Source organism: Phoenix dactylifera, chromosome 9, assembly GCF_009389715.1.
Source record: "Phoenix dactylifera cultivar Barhee BC4 chromosome 9, palm_55x_up_171113_PBpolish2nd_filt_p, whole genome shotgun sequence".
In the NCBI taxonomy this organism is placed as follows: domain Eukaryota; kingdom Viridiplantae; phylum Streptophyta; class Magnoliopsida; order Arecales; family Arecaceae; genus Phoenix; species Phoenix dactylifera.
In genome coordinates, this window is record NC_052400.1 from 8,076,000 (window position 1) to 8,097,899 (window position 21,900).

General features: G+C 37.4%; 1 protein-coding gene across 1 annotated transcript; it reads right to left on the bottom strand.

Moving 5' to 3' along the window:
• Positions 1-422: 422 nt before the first annotated feature.
• On the bottom strand, positions 423-6,522 carry LOC103724072 (SEC14 cytosolic factor). Its single transcript, XM_008815223.4, has 7 exons — positions 6,368-6,522; positions 6,123-6,281; positions 3,482-3,740; positions 3,290-3,326; positions 2,879-2,984; positions 1,014-1,124; positions 423-835 (listed from the first exon to the last, which is right to left on the bottom strand). Exons 2-7 carry the CDS (start codon positions 6,225-6,227, stop codon positions 713-715), a joined length of 741 nt encoding a protein of 246 aa, XP_008813445.2. The 5' UTR covers positions 6,228-6,281; positions 6,368-6,522; the 3' UTR covers positions 423-712.
• Between the last annotated feature and the right edge of the window lie 15,378 nt (positions 6,523-21,900).

A 21,900-nucleotide genomic window follows, 5' to 3' on the forward strand; every position in this document is an offset into this window, starting at 1 on the left:
ACAGTTTTACTGCTAACAGCTCCCCAAGCATAGCCTAAAAAAAATATGATAATGTTGGAAGTTGTTACCTCGAATTTGGGTTTAGGCCATTTGTAGCTATGAGACCTTTGATTGCTATTAGCATTTTTCTCAAGATGGATGAGGTCATCAATCATCAATTGGCGAACACGTTCATTAACTTTAGTTTCGATCTAGGTGAAGCTTGACCGGTGGATCAAGGTTGCCCATGATGATATTTGCCGAACCTCAATTAAGAAGACAAGAGAGGTTCATCCAAGTTATCAAATCCAAAAATGATTTCTTGCACCTAGATCATTGATTTGCGAAGCTAAGAAAGCTATGGATTTGTGTTAAAATTATAAAAAGGAAGGGTGCCAATCTTGTCATAAAGTTAGAGATTAGCCATGACTTGACAGCAGTCCTTGGATAATCCTGCTTAATGATGGATAGTAGATACGAAGTGCCAGATAAAACAGAGCAAGGGGGGTAATTAAATTTCAGCCCAAATCACATAAAGGTTTCCCAGGATGGGAAGTGAGGCAGTATCATCTCTTTTTGTATGCTACCTCCTTTTCCTTCATGACTCGCGAATGGCCTGAGAAATTCTAAGCATACTGTGGAATCATACTTTATGGAAGCTTTGCCTATGACAAAGTATCCGCTTTCGTTTGGTAAGTAGAACTATTAGAAATGACAAGTTGGCTAAAATGAACTAGTCTTCCAAGTCTCCAATCGAAACCAACCGCAACTTGCCACCATATATCTCTGGGAGTTGGCTCTCATCTATATCCTCCAGTAGTGTTGCTTTCAGGTTCTTATCGTCAACAAAGACAAACTGCACAAGATCAAGACAAATAGTATTAAAAGGTTCACAGGAGCTTAAAATTCACAAGATTGTTGCTTGAGCTTTCAGTGGTGTGCATAATAAGCAGTAAGATTACTGAAACATTGACAATCCTCTCCTACAAAAGCTTAAATAAGAAGTCAAAATGGACAAGTTTTAAGAAGATTACCTTCTTTTTGGTGTTTTTGTCGATAAATGGTAATAACATCTTCCATGCCTTCATGAACATATAAGGTACATGGATTAAAAACGCTTTGCCAAGCCTCTCTGGGTAGTAATTCTGCATTGATTGGACAAGAAGCCACGTTGTCATTTGCTATAACAGCAAAATTTCTTACAAATGCATTATAGATTAAGACAATTACTGTGATTTTTCGAAATGAAGTTCACATGCCTATTAAAATACTATCTCAAAGAGATTGTCCTCAAAAATCAAGAGCTAAAAGAGATGTCTGTGCACAGATAACATGCAGAAATAACTTATTTAAAGTGAGCCCAACCTTACCTCTTCCAGTGTCTTTGCAATTATATAGATCTTTTTCAATATACAAGTTTAATAGTTCTATTGAAGGCATGAAGAGAGAATCTGATGACACTTCACTTGGAAAATTGGTTTCCTGCAACTTTTATGAGGTAAACGCTAACAAGAAGAATCTCTCAAAATGGGATTATCAGAATCCTCAAGGATACAAGATTTCAATCCGAAAACATCTCCAGGGTACCTTAAATGTTTGATTAGTCTGTTGGTCATTTACGCTTGGCTTATATCTTCTTTCTTCCTCTTCCCATTTCCTTTTTTTCTGTTTTGCTTGGAGCCAATTTCATGTTCTCCCCTACACATCAAGCACGTCTCATAATCGCCTGAACATGTCCAGTAGAACATGCTTTTTGCTGACGCTGTCTATGATGACAATATATAGATTTTCTCTAATCTGGTCATAAACATCTTTAACTCATAGTTCTTTATCCTTGAGAGGATACTTCTATTGTTTTGCTACGTTAGCAGGCCATCCACATTACTTAATTCATATCATTTCAAGCCTTCTTTTCACTTTCTGTGTGTTAGATGGAGCCAATATTCATGTTCAGTCCTTCCCAGAGAGTCTTTTGGCACAGAAAACCGGATTTTGGGTCATACCCCCTCCAACTGTTTAAGGTTCTGGGTTCAATCCTTGGGAATTCTTTCTCAAGAGTCCGGAATGGGTAATAATATTGGTAGTGCTCCCACTTTTACTTCCAAAAGGAAAAGGGGAAAAAAAAAGGAAGAAAAAGATATGTTATGCTTTGTGCTCATGCTAAATATCAGGCTTTGTGATCATCCGTTCACAAACATCCTTCCCCAACCAGTAGAGTGGTAGTTCTTAGTCTTTGAAAGGTTGCTCCTGTCATTTTGCTGTTTTTGCATGATTTTATGCTTCTATACAGCTCAGTCCATTTCCACTCATGTAACTTCATAGGTTCTTACTCAGCTTAGTCACTCTGTTTCTGTTTCTCTGTCTTTGATGTCTGTAGAATAGTAATTATGTTTCCTCAATTTATTCATTCAGAGTTAACTGCTTATGTCTTAACTAAGCCATGGTACATATAAAACTTTTTACTGTCTTGGACACTCCTAAACTTCTCCTTCAGGGCCCTGCATATTCAGCCTTTTCTGCGTGCTCTTAATCCAAGTCTGTATCGATTGAGCATAAACTTTGGTTCCTTTCTTGAATGTTTCTTTCTTATTTATGTTTCTCATGAGTAGAGGACAGATTTATTTCATCGATATATAGAGATACTAAGATATCCTCTCATGAAAATGGTGATATCCCACCAGCCTCTCTCTCCACTCAAGGGAGTACTTTGCATATGTTCAATATCACTAAATATTGTGTTCCATGGTATGTTTTCTCAATTGACATACTCTTTCAGGGAACTATCTTCCTCTTAAATATTCATAGCATATTATTCGGGAGCACTTGTGAATTCTTTCTTTAATTTATTTTGAATGCGTCAAGAAAAATACTATATCGCTAAGGATCATATGAAACAAACCTGCATGATATCTAAAGCTGCAAGATATGCCCGAATGTCACAGTTGGAGTACCCCCACCCTTGAAGATCCACAATTGCAATGAACTTCTCCTGACCGCTAGGTATTCTGCAATTTGTGTTATGAAGTCAAATGAAAGCTGTGGCATCTAAACACCATATATATTTAAATATTTTTTCTGTGGAATCTTTAGAAAAACTTTGTAATCTAATACATTCCATTGATGTTCAAAAAAAATAGATATTTATTTATATGTTATTTTTTTATTTATGTTACAATGGACCTTACTATAAATCAAATCTTATCCTTCGAAATGTCCAGATCAAACTCACGCACAATTTTCCCTTAGTGGATTAGAGAATTGTATATTATCTTTGGCTCCTTGCACAGTTTATGAGATCTAGATGAAGTACCTGGCACATATGTTGTCGAGAAGATATACTATGAGACCTGTAATTATAAAAATATGCCATGTAAGAGATGGTATATCTTTTTGTGCTTCAGCTCATGCTTAAAAGTTATCTACTTCAAGGAAGAACACTTTTGTGACCAGTGAGATTTTTTCCCCTCATAATCTTTTCTCTTATCTGTTGAGAGCAACTTACGCTTAAACTCATCGATATCTCGCTTGGAGTAGTAGTGTCTAGCAGCAAAGCCAACTACTATAGGGCGCCCCATCTTATCAAATCCTTGCAAGAAAAGCTTCTTCTGAATAAGCTCATTTTGGACTTCTGCCTCTGAGATGAAACCATTTGGGACAGCTCCTTGTCTCCACTTGAGGTATTTCAGGAACATAGCAGAAGCCTTCTCGATATCTAGATCACGTGCACGCAGAAACCTTCTGAGCATCAGGTTGTCTGCCTCCTGCATGTTTAAAACCCAGAAAATACATCACAGATGAGAAGTTCCAAGGGAAACGCCTAAAGTCAAATAGGAGAACTTTCAACCATAAAGGAAAAAAATGAGAATGACAACATAACAAAAGCAGAAAGTTACACAACAATCTACGTGAGCGACCAAAATCTGAACTCCATAGAGAAAGATCTAGTCTCCAAAGGTCATTCAAGAAGAACAAACCTATCATTAGAAAAATAATTTGATATAGTACACTATGGAATAGATTAGTTTCAAAGAAAATGCATCAAAAGTGCATAGATATCAGCATCAATATAAAGAAAATGCATCAAGAGTGCATAGATATCAGCATCAATAGATTTTTGCTGATTTCAGATTTGAAAGTAAAGTTGTGCGATCATCAATACGCATGTACCACATTATGAGTATCAATCAATTTATTTTGTGCTGAGTGCTGATGTTAGCTCATGAAGAAAGGTATGCCACCAGGGAAAAACATAATAAACTTGGTTTCCTAATCCAAGTGAGCTCAGGAATACAGCTGATGATAGGCCTAGTCCTAAACTAATTTGTTATCTAGGTACACTGGCTTTCTTTAGGATTGTCCTTAACTTGGAAAATATATTTACAGATCATGGAATAGAGAAAGGGGAATTGAATCACAAATAATAGAAATAAAACATCATGAAGCAATCACCAATTAGAATGAAAGGTTGAGAGTTGATTGATATAGGACAGCAGATGTAATCAAAGCCTAACGACATCTTAATAAGACAGGGTACCTTGACCGGTCGTAACAGATAATGCATCCCTTAATAGTAATGGCTCGTTAAGAACAACTCAACTTGCAACCCAAAAGGCAAAAAACAATCAGCTGGGTTACTTTCAAGATTTATTCTATTATGTAGTCAAGACTACCATCTATCCCACATAAGTCTTCTTGTAGAAAAGTGTTGCAGAATAGTATCATGGTTGACAAATCAACCAACGAAATTGTAGAAGAGACAAATTGAATCAAGAAAATAGCAAACAAGTATCGGAAAAAAGTCAAAAAACATAAATGGATGAAAACAGAATCAACACAAACATTGCATAATGGTATCATGGTTGACAAATCAACCAATGAAATTGTAGAAGAGACAAATTGAATCAATAAAATAGCAAACAAGTATCGGAAAGAAGTCAATAAATATAAATGGATGAAAACAGAATCAACACAAAAGATAAAAATAGTAACAGAAATCAACCAAACAGAGCACAACGCTTCTTTTTCCTTCCTGGTCTGAACACAGTTAGATGATATAAACATAATTAAGAAATAGGGGGGTCTCAAAAGATTTGGTGAAAGTAGATGAATAATTTTTCCCATAAAATTAAAGTCATTAGATAAAGGGCCATCCAATATGATCGAATTAGTAATTATATTAGAATCATGTTATTCGCTAGATAGATTTAGTCCCGCATGTTATTCGCTAGATAGATTTTAGATACTTATGGAAGATCAAGAAACCCAAATAATATCTATGTCACAACGCAGGATCTCCTTTAAAATAGCTAGTCGGAAGGTACTATTTGGGTTTACCCAGGATCTCATCCAAAATAGTTAGCCGGAAGATATTATTTGGGATACTTATGGAAGATCAAGAAATCCAAATAATAGCTATGTCACAACCCAGGATCTCCTTTAAAATAGCTAGTCAGAAGGTACTATTTGGGTTTACCCAGGATCTCATCCAAAATAGTTAGCTGGAAGATATTATTTGGGTTCCTTAATCCTCTATAGGTACCCAAGATCTAAACCGACATGGGACTAAACAAACACTCGCACGGGTCCTCATAGAGATCAATTTGTCCATAAAGTGGGAGATGTGGAATGAGTGAACCAGAAGACTTTTCTATTGAAATAGTTTTAGTATTCATTGCGATTTGCAAACCACATATTATATTGTTGAAAGATCACTCTTGAATAGTGCTCTTCCCTTTTACTTCAATCATTCCAATTTTCCCCTTTCCTTTTGGTTTCTTCCATCTCTTTCATCATCACAAGCCAGAAAACTACTCTTCGATGCACCTCCCTCTCTCCTCCCCCCCCCCTCCCCCTTTTCTTCCTCCAATGAATCTTTTTCTATCTCTATTTCCTTGCCAAGAGTAAATGCACGCAAAATCATCAACAAACAAAGGCCATAAAAACTCAGCAAAAAAAAAACACCAAAAAGACTAGTCTAATCAATAAGAACAAACCCAAAAAATCTGAATAAACTGACAAAAAACAATCCGACTTAGAATCAAATAATACCCAAGCCAATTAAAAAGGAAATAAATCGACAACAAAAACAAAAACAAAAACGGAAAAGAAAGAACAGAGATAGATAGAGAGAGGTAAGTTGAAACCTTGGCAGCGGGGTCTTGGCGCTCGACGAGCGTCCTCAACGAGGCCACCATCTTCCTCTCGTTATCGTCACTCCCGGTGAGGTCACCGTAGCCTTGAGGGTCCATGGCCTCGGGAATCCTCTGCTGGTGGACTCGAAGAACAACCCCAACTCTCTTCTTCTATATATAAAGAAGAACAGAAGAGTAAGAAGAAGAGAGAAGAGAAATAGACACAGTTGATCTGTGTGGTTTCATGTTCCACCCACCCTCAAAAATATAATACAGCAAGGACGAGAGGTGGAGGTTGAACCCTTAAATGCCCCGTTTCCTCTGAAATGGAGGGAGAAAGAGGAGGAACCGGGATCTCCACAAGATCTGGTGGTATATGCACGCGTACGCGAGCTACGAGATTCGGGTTGTATCTTTCGCGCGAAAGAACGATTGGTCTTCTTTCGCGACTTCGTCCGTCGGATCGCGCTCCACACATACCACAAAGCAGTCCGCACAGCTCTTGACTCTAGAGGCAAGCATCGTGCGATCCAAACCGGTCGGCGAGCAACGTGGCCTCTCGCCCTCTACACATTAAGTCCAAGTGGAAACACGTGACAAAGATAGATCCTTGAAAACACGTTTCTCAGTGGAATGGGGATGCCTCTAGCTCTGGATCCAGAACCGTGGGCCGGGTAAAGATTTTAAAACAGGTGATGGCAGAAGACAAGATGAATTGATTTATCTTGATCGATATAAAATCTTTGAAAGAAAATTAAAAAAGTACAATATATTTCAATGTTTTATGTTATCTTATTCCATAGTAGATCGTGCTTGAGTTGAAAAGAAAAAACTAAACAAAAAATCTAAAACTCTATCTTATTAACATTCTAGCACACATAAAAATATAAATATATTTATATATATTTATTTATCAATATTTTTAAGTGAAATTGTGATCCATCTTGTTCCATTAAATCTTTATCCACATCATTTACAATTACCGTTTCATAATATATTTTTGTTGTGGTCAATATATTTCTTGAGCTTGTAATGACTGTTTGATGTTTTGACTCTTCTTATTTGCATCATATGTAAATAACTAACATAATAGTTGAATTATATATATATATGTATATTATTTTTAATATTTTATAATTTATGAGATGGTATTTTGAATAAATTAAATAATTTAAAAATAGTTAAAAAATGTTGACAAATAGCTTGTTAAATACTCATTTTCTACTCGACTGTCATATGAGTGTAGTATTTTAATTGAATTTAAATTTGGATTTGGATCTAATAAATATATTTTAGATTTAAATATAAATATCATCAAGCCTAATCGGATTGGAGATGGCATTTCAAAATTTGGGATTTATATATCCTGTTTCGAAGATATCCGTATGCGGACGGCGAGAAAGTCCATGCCGCTAGCGGCTAGCGTGAGTGGGACCGGAGAGGCGTGGAAGAAATCACCGCAAAAGTTGACGACCCGTCGACCCACCATCCGCCAATCACCGTTCCCTTAGCCTGACGCAGGAGCTGGAACACAGTACATACAGATCAGAAAGAAGCCGGGAACCAAATACACTGCAACCAATAAATACTTGACACGTGGATTTCTTAGAGGACTTCCAGCTCCAACATCTGACTCCGGCCAGGCCCATGTACTATGCAATCAAGGGTCCTGAAAAAATTGCGGCAATGATTACGTTAAGGTTGCACGTTGGCCGTCATGATCCACCGATCTATATGACTAGATCTGGCTCATTTTAGAGGATGGATGGTCCAGATCGGATTCTAACTATGGACTCATTCTATTTTTTTGTTCGGCTCTAAATTTATTGGCTTCAGACCCAATCCGGCTCGTTTGAATTTTAGGTTTCCAACTCAATCACCTAACACGATCCGACCCAACCAACCCCGATAAATCATTTGGGGATGAAAAAGCTCAAACTTATGTTATTCTCTAAGTTATGCCTTATGACTAATATGCATGTCCTGCATATGAGGAGTATTTTGCATCTTGAGTTTATAGTTCCAATTCAAAACATAGAATGATTCATGCAGTTTCATTGCTTGGTTGTGAAGGTTTATTAAAGAATAATGAGCATTTATAGCAACAAAGTGACAATTGGGTCACGAAAAGGCCTGAGTATGAAGACATGGGTTGTTTCCTAGATAATCTGATTTAATGAGCACTACATGTTGTTTTTACAGCCGGTCAACCTTATTTGGTTTGTGGTTTTCTGCCCTTCAATATTCAAAAGAGAAGTCATTGAGACTGCTTTCTACATCATAGATATAGTCATACTCTTTCAGATTCATTTGGATCCGACACGGACCCGAACCGGATCCGACTCACACCCAAACTAGATGCGACTTGGACCAAATTTTTTGGGTTGGGACAACGGGTTATACATGGACCTCATTCGACCCAAATGACCTATTGCGTCAGAAATTTTAGCAATGGACTTGACCCGATCCGATCTTCTATTGGATTAGGTCTGGGTTCAATATTAGGACTCGAATAAGGAATAAGGTTGGGTTGGGGTCACCCATGATCTGGTCCGATCCGATCTATTTGTACCCCTAATTATGGTGGTCCTCAAACGATACGTATCCATGATACGTCCAACACATGCTCTATCGCCATATAAGTCGTGTATTTAATGTGAAACTACATGCTGCTTTTTTTATTGCATCTAACTCAGCACTTGCTGCTGAGGTGAACTACCCGCTACATTGTGTCTTGCCAGCTTGGTTGAAATGTTAACATGTTTTCCATGTTTGCAAGGACTTCTGGAGTCTACATGATATGTTGTCACATTTAATGTTCAAAAAGTGCTCCAATGATTTAGGTTTAATCAGTATTTTCCACATTTTTCACTGTTCCATTGTAGTGCATGTTTTTCTGTTAGATAGATACTTGGTGTAGCCCCAAGAGTTATGATTTATTTGTTTCTTGTCTTAAAACATTGGTAGAAAGAGAAAGCTAGAATAATGCATGAAGTTTATATAAATACCATTGTGGAAGCTAGGATGGTTATAGCCTTGCTAATCTGATATAATTCAAAAAAAAAAATTGCTTATGCTTTGATTAAAATGATGTTTCAACATTTATATATGTCACTGAGGAGACCATTAACCATTTTTTTTACGGTGCCTTAGGGCGGTGCAGGTTTGGAGGTGGTCGTCTGTTTCTCCTCCACTAGGGTGGGAGTCGGCAAAGGATCTAATACATCAGATTAAGGACTCTATGCGAAGCCTGAGCACCGCAGAGGAGGGGATTATGAAAGCATACTTAGCCTATCACATTTGGTTGGATAGGAATGTCCGCTTGTTTGAGGGTAGGAGGTCGTCCCGAGGACAGTGGTAGAGAGAGCTTTGATCCATGCTACGGAGGTTTCCACAGTGACCACACTAATTTTTCTTGCGATGACTAGAGATATCTGGGATACCCGTACTGCTTTGACAACGCCCATATTTGCCCTTCTTTCTTGGATACCTCCACCCCTGGTTATCTTAAAATGATTTTTGATGGTGGTATGTTGGTGAATGGAGTCTTGGGAGGTGTGAGATTTGTGATTGGAGACCATCTTGGTAGGCTGATTGCAGCTGGCGGGTGGCGTACCCCGGGTCTGATCGTTGTCGGAGTGGAGTTACAGGCAGCCTGGGAGGGTATCTCCCATGCGAGGTGCGTTCTCGGTGCCGATAGGGTATGCCTTCAGGGGGATTCCTTTTCAATGATTGATTGGATCTGTGGTGGGACAGATATGGAGATGACCCCCCGCTGATTGGAGAGATACGTCGACTGACCATGGAGTTTACCTCTTTCCAGACAGCATATGTGTTCCCGGAGGCGAACAGAGCAGCAGACTGGGTCGCCTCATTTGTAGCTCGCCACTCCAGAGATTTCATCTTGACATCATTAATAGTTTTACCTCTTTCTCTGTATTTTTTACTTTCTTTTGATCTGGCAGGCTGTACTCATATTAGAACTATATAAAATGTCGTTTTTAACCAAAAAAAAGAGAAAAGGATTTCATATGAAAGTGAATTCTAGGTTATTCGGTGTTAAGCATGCTGAATTTTTTTAAAAAAAAACCATGGCTGAACCTGATCGGGTTGCCTATGTAACCCTTCACAAGGGGGATCAAGCCACACGTAGTTCTTTTTAAGTTTCAAAAATGCAGCGAAAAAATAAATCAAACAATTGAATTCATGCATGCTTACAAGTTTAAATCTAGAAATCAGCACATTAAGAACGCATATGATTATGCCGGAATCGTTTAAACAATTATGCTAAAACTTTTATGCATGATTAACTATCAGATATAAAACTTAAGAACTCTATTCCAATTAATCTCCGAATATCCATCGAATGGATTCTGGAGATATCTCCGTGAGGAGCCCCAAAAGAGGGTAAAACCTCGGAGAATCGGACTTGGACCTTGACACCATAATAAATGATTAATGCTAGATTAATACCTTTTATGATGGATGAAAGTTGTGGATCTGATCCTTGACTTCGCAGCCACGTATATGAATGGCCTCTACGAGAAGTACACGCGAAGTCCTGAAGGATCTTCTTCCGCAACAGTGCTAGCAGCTACAGAACACTTGAAAGCTGAAATCTGCTCGCCGGGATTCAATCAACTCTTGATCAATCGTCTTGAAGCAGATGGAGATGAGGTTTGTAAGGAAAGTAGAGGACTCAGACCTAATCTTGAATCTTCTAGATATTCACCCTGAAAACCCTATCTAAAATGGAGAAGAAGAGGAGGAGGCGTGTGAGGAAGAAGGCTGCAATGGATGTGTTTTCAGTGCCCATGTTTGAATCCTTTTATTGGTCTCTAAATTTTCGTTCAAAATTCAAAATTTATCTTCAGAAAATCTTCTTTAGTTGGCGCATGCAAAGGAATAGGAACAACCCAAATCAGATCTCAACCAAATCTGATTTAAATTCAAATTTTAGACACATGTGCAAGAGGGGAGGAATTTGAAATCCATGCAGCAGAATTTTCCTTCCTCTTGTCGCATATATTTCATTTGAAATTTGAATTTAAATGATTCAGAGGTTCACACGCTAGCTAGAAAAGTTATTTGATGTATGAAATCATTTAATATGTTGCTTAATATTTGAATTCAAATTCAAACAACAAACAATGTCGCCATGTGTCAAGCAATGGGTCCATGCGCCATGCAATAATTTTGGTTTATTTAAAATTCATGAAATCCAATTCCATGTCACCACCAATTGCCACATCATCGGAGCCTAATCCTCTTGGGTTACACCTAATCAAATTTGGTCAAACCCAGATTAAAACAAAGTAATTTGGTTGAACCCAATCTAATCAGGTCTGATCCCGATTGAGCTCAAATTGAATCCAATTCAATTTTTGGCTCATCCAAACTCAATCAAATTGAATTAATTACTTTGTATTGGACCTAATCCAATTAGGTAAATTTCTAATTAAGCGCAAATTAATTTAAAATTAATTTGATCAGCTTAAGTCCTTTTTGGTTCTAACCTAATCGAATCAGGTCAAAACTCTGATTGAGCCCAAAGTTGAATCTAATTCAATTTGGCTCATCCTTAGCACAATTACTCAATCAAATTAAGTTTATTAGTAATTTAATTACTAATTAATCCTCCAATAATTACTTTAATTATTTTATAAGATAATTTGCTAATCAAATTGACCAAATTACCCTTGAATGATTCTTAATCATTCACCAGCCTTCTTGATCAATCAGAAATCTTCTATGCGTGTGACCTCATAGGTTCGATCCTAGGCCGGTAGTATAGGAACAACTTCCTATACTAATCGATGTGACCATCTAGCAATGGCACCCGACATCCGGATAGGCTGAATATATGCGAAGCAAATATTCTGGAATCCTGGACTATAGTTACTATATAATTCAATCTCTTTGACTCCTAATGCCAGGATGACTTAGAGCTCACTGTCAACCCTATAATTAGTACATCCATTATGTGATTAACTTTAGATATCCCGTGACTCCTCACTGGGATTACCCTGGCCAAGGTTTTGCTAAATTAATCACAAGACATTATCTTCTATTTTCAGGAGGGGTCAATTCCATCTTGACTCACAACTGACTACGCAAGTACTTGACTGCACCCAGTGACCTTCCGTCACTGAATTAAAAATTCAGGTAGTTCGGTACTAAAGTACAGTGAGTTGCTTGCTAGTCATAGATTGCGGTCTCAGGTCAGAGGGCCAAACTTATACCCATATCCACTCGGAACATCTCTCGACAGTAGAGCATTCCGGAATTGGTCACATTTAGTGAAATGTACTCCTATACTTCACCTGTGTGGCATACCAGTATCTCCACACTCCTTAGTTAAGAGGACAACTAACGTATATGTCACACAATGACCTAATCTCGATAATGCTGTCGTCCTAGTAGCAATATATCATAACATAAGTCCTAAGGACTTCATCATATAAAAGTTCATTTGAAGATGAAATGATGAATAATGCCAAATAACACTTTATTAATTTGTCAATTCATTTACAAAATTCAACCATCAATATGCTGACAATTGATATTTAGGATACAAATCCCAATAACTTCCACTTAGCCTAATGCCAATCGGCATAATATCTAATACCCATCTTCGACTTGTGTTCGTCGAATTCTTTGATTCCGAGGACTTTGGTAAATGGGTCAGCCAGATTTTCTATTGTGTCAATCTTCTGAAGATCAATATCACCTCGATCGATGATCTTTTGAACCAGATGGTAGCGACGTAGAATATGCTTGGTCCGTTGATGTGCTTTGGGTTCTCTTGCTTGAGCTATGGCTCCAGTATTGTCACAAAATACAAGCACTGGACCATTAATGGAGGGTGTCACTCCAAGCTCAGTGATGAACTTCCGCAACCATACAGCTTCCTTGGTGGCATCAGATGCTGTGATATATTCTGCCTCACATGTAAATCTGCCACTGTATGCTACTTGGAACTCTTCCAGCAGATGGCCCCACCCTTAAGAGTGAAGATATATCCTGACACACTCTTGCTATCATCTTGATCTGACTGAAAATTTGAATCGGTATATCCCTCAAGTTTTAAGTCAGAATCACCATAGATAAGCCACTAATCTTTAGTATTTCTCAAATACTTAAGGATGGTATTTACAATCTTACAGTGGTTGCTACCTGGATCAGACTGGTATCTGATCACTACTCCTAGTGAGTATGCCACGTCTGGTCTAGTACATGTCATGGCATACATTATAGATCCCACTTCCGAAGCATATGGAATTCTATCCATACTCTCTCTTTCTTGAGGGGTTGTCGGACAATTACTTTTAGAGAGGTTAATTCCACAGCCCATCGGAAGATAGCCTTTCTTGAAATTAATCATTACTGAACCTTTTCAGTATAGTATCAATGTATGTGGATTGGAATAATCCAAGCAATCTTCTAGATCTATCTCTATAGATCTTCATCCCTAGGATATAAGATGCTTCTTCCAAATTCTTCATGGCAAATTGAGATGATAGCCATACCTTTATTCCTTGTAATGCAGGAATGTCATTCCTGATTAAAAGAATTTCATCCACATACAAAATAAGGAATATAATAACTGAACCATTTGTCCATTTATAAATGCAAGGTTCCTCTTCATTCTTAATGAAGCCATATGTTTTGATTACCTTATCAAAATGTATATTCTAACTCCGTGAAGCTTGTTTAATCCATAAATGGATTTTTGAAGCTTGCACACTTTAGACTCATCTGCAGATGTAAAATCTTCAGGTTGTATCATATACATTTTCTCTTCTAAATCTCCATTTAGAAATACGGTCTTTACATCCATTTGCCAGATTTCATAGTCTAAATGTGCTGCTATCGCAAGCACAATCCGAATGGACTTGAGCATTGCCACAGGAGAAAACGTCTCGTCATAGTCAATACCATAACGTTGACGATATCCCTTGGCAACTAGACGGGTTTTATAGGTCTCTACCTTTCCGTCTGCGCCCCTTTCCTTTTGAATATCCACTTACACCCTATGGGTTTAATCCCTTCGGGTGGGTCAACTAATGTCCATACATCATTGACCTTCATGAATTTCATTTCGGATTGCATGGCTCCAAGCCATTTATCAAAGTCATACCTCTGCATTGCATCCATATATGTGACCAGATCCTCATCGTTTTCATCAAGTTCGATAGGATCCCTGTTCCGGACCAAAAAACCATAGTATCTGTCCGACTGACGTGGTACTCTACCCGATCGCCTTAATGGTGCATCTAATATAGGTTCTGGATCTGATCTAATCAAATCCGACTCAACTGGTTCAGTAGATGGTGTCGGATTTTCTACATGTTGAACTTCTCTAAGCTCAACATTAGAGCTTTTTGTTTCTTCACCAAGAAATTTCTTCTCTAAGAAAATTGCTCTATTGCTTACGAACAACTTTTGTTCTTCAGCAAAGTAGAAGTAATATCCTTTAGTTTCTTTAGGGTAACCAACAAAGAAACATTTGTCAGACTTGGGTTCAAGTTTGTCTGTCTTCAAACGTTTGACGTGCGCCGGACATCCCCAAACCCTAAGGTGAGAGAGCATCGGCTTACGTCCAGTCCACATCTCATGTGGTGTTTTATTTACAGACTTACTTGGAACCTTATTTAGAATATAGCAGGCTGACTCAAGAGCATATCCCCAAAAGGATATGGGCAGATCAGCAAACCCCATCATGGATCGAACCATGTCTAACAGAGTTCGATTTCTCCTTTCTGACACACCATTATATTGTGGTGTACCAGGAGGAGTCCATTGGGAGAGAATCCCATTTTCTCCTAGATATGTCAAAAACTCACTGGAGAGGTATTCACCTCCTCGATCTGATCGAAGAGTTTTAATACTCTTTCCAATTTATTTTTCTACTTCATTACGATATAATTTGAACATTTCAAATGATTCAGATTTATGTCTCATTAAATAGACATAACCATATCTAGAAAAGTCGTTTGTAAACGTAATGAAATATGAATACCCATCTCTAGCATTTGTACTCATTGGCCCACATACATTAGAATATACAAGGGTCAATAAATCACTGGCTCGTTCACCTTTTTCGATAAAAGATGATTTGGTCATTTTACCAAGAAGGCATGATTCACAGGTTGTTAATGATTCACAATCATTAACATTGAGGATTCCCTTTTTACTTAACCTGTTCATCCTGTTCTTGTTAATATGACCTAGCCTATGATGCCAAAGGTAGACATCCGTAACATTATCTATTCTAGAGTACTTACTTGACTTGTACATTACATTAACAGACTGTGATAATATGTAAATTCCATTACTCAATTGTCCCTTTATTACAGTAACACCATTCATAATGATATCACAAGAACATTTTTTTATTGAAATTTCATAACCGTTCATGGCCAAAAGGCCTACGAAAATTACATTAAATAAGAACATAGGACAATAATGACAATCACTCAAGACAACTATATGAGAATTAAAAACAAGTTTGAGATTTTCTAAAGCTAGAATTGGAACAGATCTTCCATCTCCAACATTCAGGAATCTCTCGTTGTTTTCAATTCTCTCATTGATTTGAAGTCCTTGCAATGAATTGCATATATTAAACGGACTTCCAGTATCTAATACCCAGGTCGAATTATCACATATAGAGAAATTACAAGGTGTTATCATAATACCTTGATCAGCAACTGATTGCCCTTTTCTCTTGCTTGGCCTGTTCGGGTCAAGTGAGGCAAGGTACTGAGGACAATTCCTCTTCCAATGCCCCTGCTTCTTACAAAAGAAGCATTCTGCCTGACTTTGGTCATCCTTAATCTTTTTGGTCTGACTATGCTGAGTTTCAACTTTCTACACCAATTATTGAAGTTGGGACCAGTCAACTTGTCATTATCCAATAATGAGTGAAGTGACAAACTTGTGGTCATTTCTACATAAAAGAAAATTTGGCAATTAGTATATGAATTGACTAAACACAGTAAACTTGGACTTTAGTCTAAAGATACCCCCACTATTTTATACAAATTGGTAGTCTCTACCTCCAATTCGAAAAATTACTCTTAATTCTTTAGTGGGCACTAGAACCCAATAGATCGCATATAGGTCCGAGTGTGGCTCGGCTAACCCATATGCACCTATTGATAGGTTCTAAACCAGTTGCTTCACCAAACAACTTCTAGTGATAATTTTGTCCTAGGTTTTTTGGCAGGCGTATGGCGCCTCCACCAAATACTCTAGTTAGGTCCAACCATTAAATGATAGGGTTAAGTCTAATCAACTAATAGACGGCCAAGCCCGATTGTGGCTCGGCTCACCTGACCGTCTATTGAAGGTACACTTAACTCATCATATACTGAATGACAATTCCAATGCTTGATAAGTATCAGGCGTGTCGCGCCTCCAATAATTATCAAAATATTGGACCCATTATCATCCAACTTAATGGGAGGATATGATCTAGTTATCCCCATAACCATTTCATTTTAAGGACCTAATAATTTTAGAGGATTTCATAATTAGGATAGATGAGAAGATCTGGTTAGTCTAATTTCTCCCACTGACTTCACCAAATCATATTAGACTCAAACCGGTTAAGGAGGCACCTAAATCAGTCAAACTGATTTTCCTTATAGGCATGGGCTAACTCGAATCATTAAGTGATTCAATCAAAATGTGATTGACCATGTGGGCCTGGTAAGTGAGATCGGTGGAAGGGATATGCCATTAACTCGACAAAGACGAATCAGTGCGAGTAGCTTCCAATTAAAAATTACTGGTCAAGCCAAAATTATCTAAGACACCGACTGATTAATCAATTTCGATTTGATTACTCAAATAACTTGGGCTACACCTCTAAGCTTAAATCAAGTTCCATCTTGGTCTAATCAAAGACATGGACTTGATCCATCTACAACTATTGTAAATTGACCTAGAATTTTCTTGACCTAATCTAGTTACTACTTAATTAGATTTGATCAATTAATTCTATTTGTCCATGTATGATTCTAACCTTAGGTCTAACCCAATCCTAGAAACTTGATTCAAGCTAACCCATATGCCCAAAGAATTATGCAATGTCAATTAATTGAGTTACAATTCTATTTCATAACACTTAATTATCAATTAAGTTTATACTTATGAAAGTTTTGATCATTGCATATTTCTTTTTAATTACATATTAATTTCAATCTTTCAGTTCTTAAAACACATTTTCAGAGCTGAGTTTTTGTAATTAATCTTATGTAATCAGATTTAATTCATGTTTAAGTCATTATGTTTTATGTTCATGCATCACATATACATAACAACATGAATTAACACAAACAACATACATCTTATGTATTTGTTTTTTTACTTTTATTTTCAGATCTGATTTGTTCATTAAAATCAGAGATCATATGAATCATAAATTTTATTTAGATCTAATCTAAACAATATTATGATTTCAGATTTATTCATGTTACTAATCCTAACACAAATATGCATCATATGCATCCAAAATTTTAGATCTACTTAATCGTGCATAATTAACAATTAAATCAATCATAAAAAATACTTTAGATCTAATCTAAACATGTTAATAATTTTAGATTTAATTGCAAGAATTAAAACATAAAAGTTTAAACATAAATCTTGCTCTGATACCACTGAAAGTGAATCCTAGGTTCTTCGGTGTTAAGCATGCTGAATTTTTTTTTAAAAAAAAACATGGCTGAACCTGATCGGGTTGCCTACGTAACCCTTCACAAGTGGGATCAAGCCACACGTAGTTTTTTTTTAAGTTTCAAAAATGCAGCAAAAAAAAAAATCAAACAATTTAATTCATGCATGCTTACAAGATCAAATCTAGAAATCAGCACATTAAGAACATATAGCATTATGTCGGAATCGTTTAAACAATTATGCTAAAATTTTTATGCATGATTAACTATCAGATCTGAAACTTAAGACTCTATTCCAATTAATTTTCGAATATCCATCGAATGGATTCTGAAGATGTCTCTGTGAGGAGCCTCAAAAGAGGGTAAAACCTCGGAGAATCGGATCTAGATCTTGACAACATAATAAATAATGTATATATTTAACTATTTTACACAGCACTTATCATTATTTTCTTTGCACATATTTTAAATTTAACATAAGAAAATGTGTTCCCCTTCATCATTGCATTATTAAAAATAATTCGATTTTGCTTGATTTTATTGGTCCATCTAATGTATGCAGGTCGAATCAAATTCATCTGGGATGACCCCTGAACCCAAATCGCATGCACCCCATGAATCGGATCTTCCCAACCAATTAGAGTCGACCCCAATTTTCATTTCTCAGCACGTGTCCTCCCTCCCGTCCGCATGAACCTAGCAACATCATGTCCGATTCTCCCTTACGCCCATCTTCATCTCAACCAACGGCAGCAACTCCGAATCCCCTGCATCCTCATCCCAACTCCATCATCTCGGATAAATCCCTGCTTCAAAACAGAGTCCGGATAAGCTCAAACTCAGCATCCGGATTAGCTTCATCCCGTTGTGATCTTCTTCCGTTCGGATCAAGCAGCCAATATCCCTCCGAATAACATCCTAACATCTCCCAGCAAATTTCGGAATCCCAGCTCCTCTATTCTCAGCCGTATCCATCGTTTTCAAGTCTCCCGTGTCTTCATCTCAACTAATCTCCCAACATCCACTTCATCCTCCCGAATTCCACATCCATTTCATCTTCCCGAGTTCACAGCGATCCTATCAACGGCTACCATCCGCATGAGATTCCTTCTTCCGGAATGATCTCAAGTTCGTAATCATCCGTGTTCAAAGCTCATCTTTTCTTCTCCCGGACATCTCCCAGCTTCTCCCGCGATGCATGCCAAGCAAACAAACTTTTATCTTCATCCACATCCTCAACCGAATCCAGACTTCATCCGGATTTGCTCCCAGCTTCATCTCTTCCGAATTCCTCTGTGTTCGTCCTAGCTCCCCTGTTCCAACATCATCCTTATCCCGAGTCCCAACTTCCTCCCAACCTCCTACGGTTTCGATCTAAGCTTCAAGTCCCAGCTGTCAACCATCACAGCTTCATCTCTTCCCAACGTCCAAGTTCATCTTCCCTGCTCAATGTCCAAGCTTATCCTCTCATCCTCTTCCCCTGTTTCGGTTTCCTCTCAGCTATTAGCCGAGATCCTCTCAGCCGTGAGTGCCATCCCGCGTCTTCCACGACTTCCTCTGCTTCGAAATAGAGCTCCAACCTCCACGTCACCTCTGAGATCTTCTCCACATCACCTGCTCCCAGCTCATTCCAGCCATCCGCAAGATACCCACCGCGTCTTCATCCTTATCCTGCACTCGGAAGGAGGAGCTAGGGGGAGTTGGCAGCCGTTGATCCATCTTTATCTCGACTTGGAAGGAGGAGAGAGGGGGAGATTGCAGCTATAAAAGGAGGAAGCTTCACCGGGAGAAAGCAAGCTTGGGTTACCAGCCAAATTCCCACAAAAATAAGAGGGAGAAAATTTTGGGCATTCGGGAATAACTTCCCATATGAAGAAATAATGAAGTCTACGTTCATAGGGGAGTCGCCGGAGGAAGAGAAGGAAGGAATGGGAGCCTGCTACTGTGCTGCTGCTGCCGTCCACCACTGCATGGAAGTCTGAGCTCTTCTCTAGATTTGGATGTAGCCCTAACAAAAGAATAAGGGATTTGTATTTATTTTTTTATTTCTATTCTTGAAGTTGTATGAACTTATTATTTTTAATGGATATCTTGTTTTAACTCATATTTAATTTCTGTGATTTTAAGTATGACGTTTATACAACTATTTTTCATGATCACTAAGTAAATATAAGATAGTCCATGCTTAGGAAAGATGCAGTGTCCCGCCACATTAGTTTAGGATAGACATTTCATGTCAACTGAAGATGGATTATTCCCAAATTACTTTTATGAATTTCTATTTAAATGCTTATTAGGCTTGTAGCCAATTTGCATGTTAATCCAAGAATAAATTAAAATACAAATAACCCTTGTTCCGATGTTAGTGGTGAATTCCTTGCCCTAGGTTTCCCCAAACTAATATCATTTTAATTACATTTCTTATTAAATTGCTTAGTTTAATAGTCTTCACAAATTCTCTTTTTCAAATATTTTTAAGAAAACAACTGTACCCCAATTTCTGTGGATCGATATCCGTAATCACTATCCTACCAGATATGTGCTATTGCGTGGTTTTTAAAGTTGACTATCAACCATAACTGCACACATTTCATTTTGAAAGGTGAAAATATAGATAAAAGCACACTATGTACCATCTAGATGTAGACCAAGATTTTGAGGAAAATAAATAATAGTCCAAGATGCGAGACAAAAATACAATAAGCAGAGATTGTCCACACCACAAAGTCAGAAAGTAATGTTAGAAACCTATCCCAAATGTGATGTATCAATGTCTGGTCTGGAATGAGTACCGGTTATGTCAGCTTAAATATCTTATCATTCTTAACTCTCTTTCTCTCTCTTTCATACCTGCCTTCTTGTGCATGCACAAATATACTAAAATAGAAAGATTTTTGAAACCATTCATAACCCCACCCAAAAATAATAGCTAAAAAATATTATTTGCGTTACTTAATTCTGTATAAATATCTGTGATTTGCCTAGTGAATAACTAATATGGGACTAAACACAACCCTGCATGGCCCTCACATACTCCATCTAAGCTTTGTATCCTTGCTAGGTTAAGGATTTAAATCTATTCAAATCTAATTACAACTACCATAATCAATCTGTGGTCAGTCCCAAAAGACGTAACATCAAACATCTTGTAGCCTAGGCCTGGTCTTCTTAACTGGCCTAGAAGGCTTGGCTCAAAAATCTAAATCTAAAAATAAAAAGAAAAGAGAAAAAAAGGAAAAGTATATATATATATATATATATATATAGAGAGAGAGAGAGAGAGAGAGAGAGAGAGAGATAAAATATATATTCTCCCTCTTCTCTCCTTTTGCTCTCTGTTTTTATCCTCGTGACCTATCTAACCCTCGTGGTACTCCTTGTAGCATAGGTTGACCACAGTAAGGGATCATATCTCATAGCCGTTGGGCAATATCTAGTCCTCGTCGAACATTGCTAGATTTTGTTGTCCTTGATATCTATTGAGCCATCTACATCCTAGATTTGATCAGACCAACACGGAGCGTCCACACTACCGCTTGGCCAGTGTCTTTCCAATTAGATTTATGATTATGTATATGAATATTTGAAAGACATTGGTTTTATTGGATTTGTATTTTGAAAGAAAATTGATTATGTATTTACGCTGATTTGTGGTAATTTATATTGGACTATTATATCTTATGTTATTACATAATTACCTAGTTAAGGTATTTATTACTTATTGGGCTATCGAGCCCATTATCTTTTTTTTCTTTCTAGATTCAGATACTCAGTCGTGGATATGGGTATTGCTCCAAGAGTGTGATTAGAAATGGGATTCAACAATATCAACATAGTTTAGATTTGTTATTGTCTTTTATAGGATTATTAAATGAGGTTTAATTGTTGTAATACTTTTAAATATTATTTATCAGTCAGATTGTTAATTAATTAAATTTTAAATTTTAGTTATTTTAATTATTTTAGCGATACATTTGATATCCGGTTGGAATGCTTTAAATGCATTTGGAGAGAGTTTTTTTTGTGCATGCGGTGGTTGCTGCAACATTGTCTCGTGATTTTAAGTCGGAGGTGTGACAAGATTTAATAGGCTATAAGCTACATCT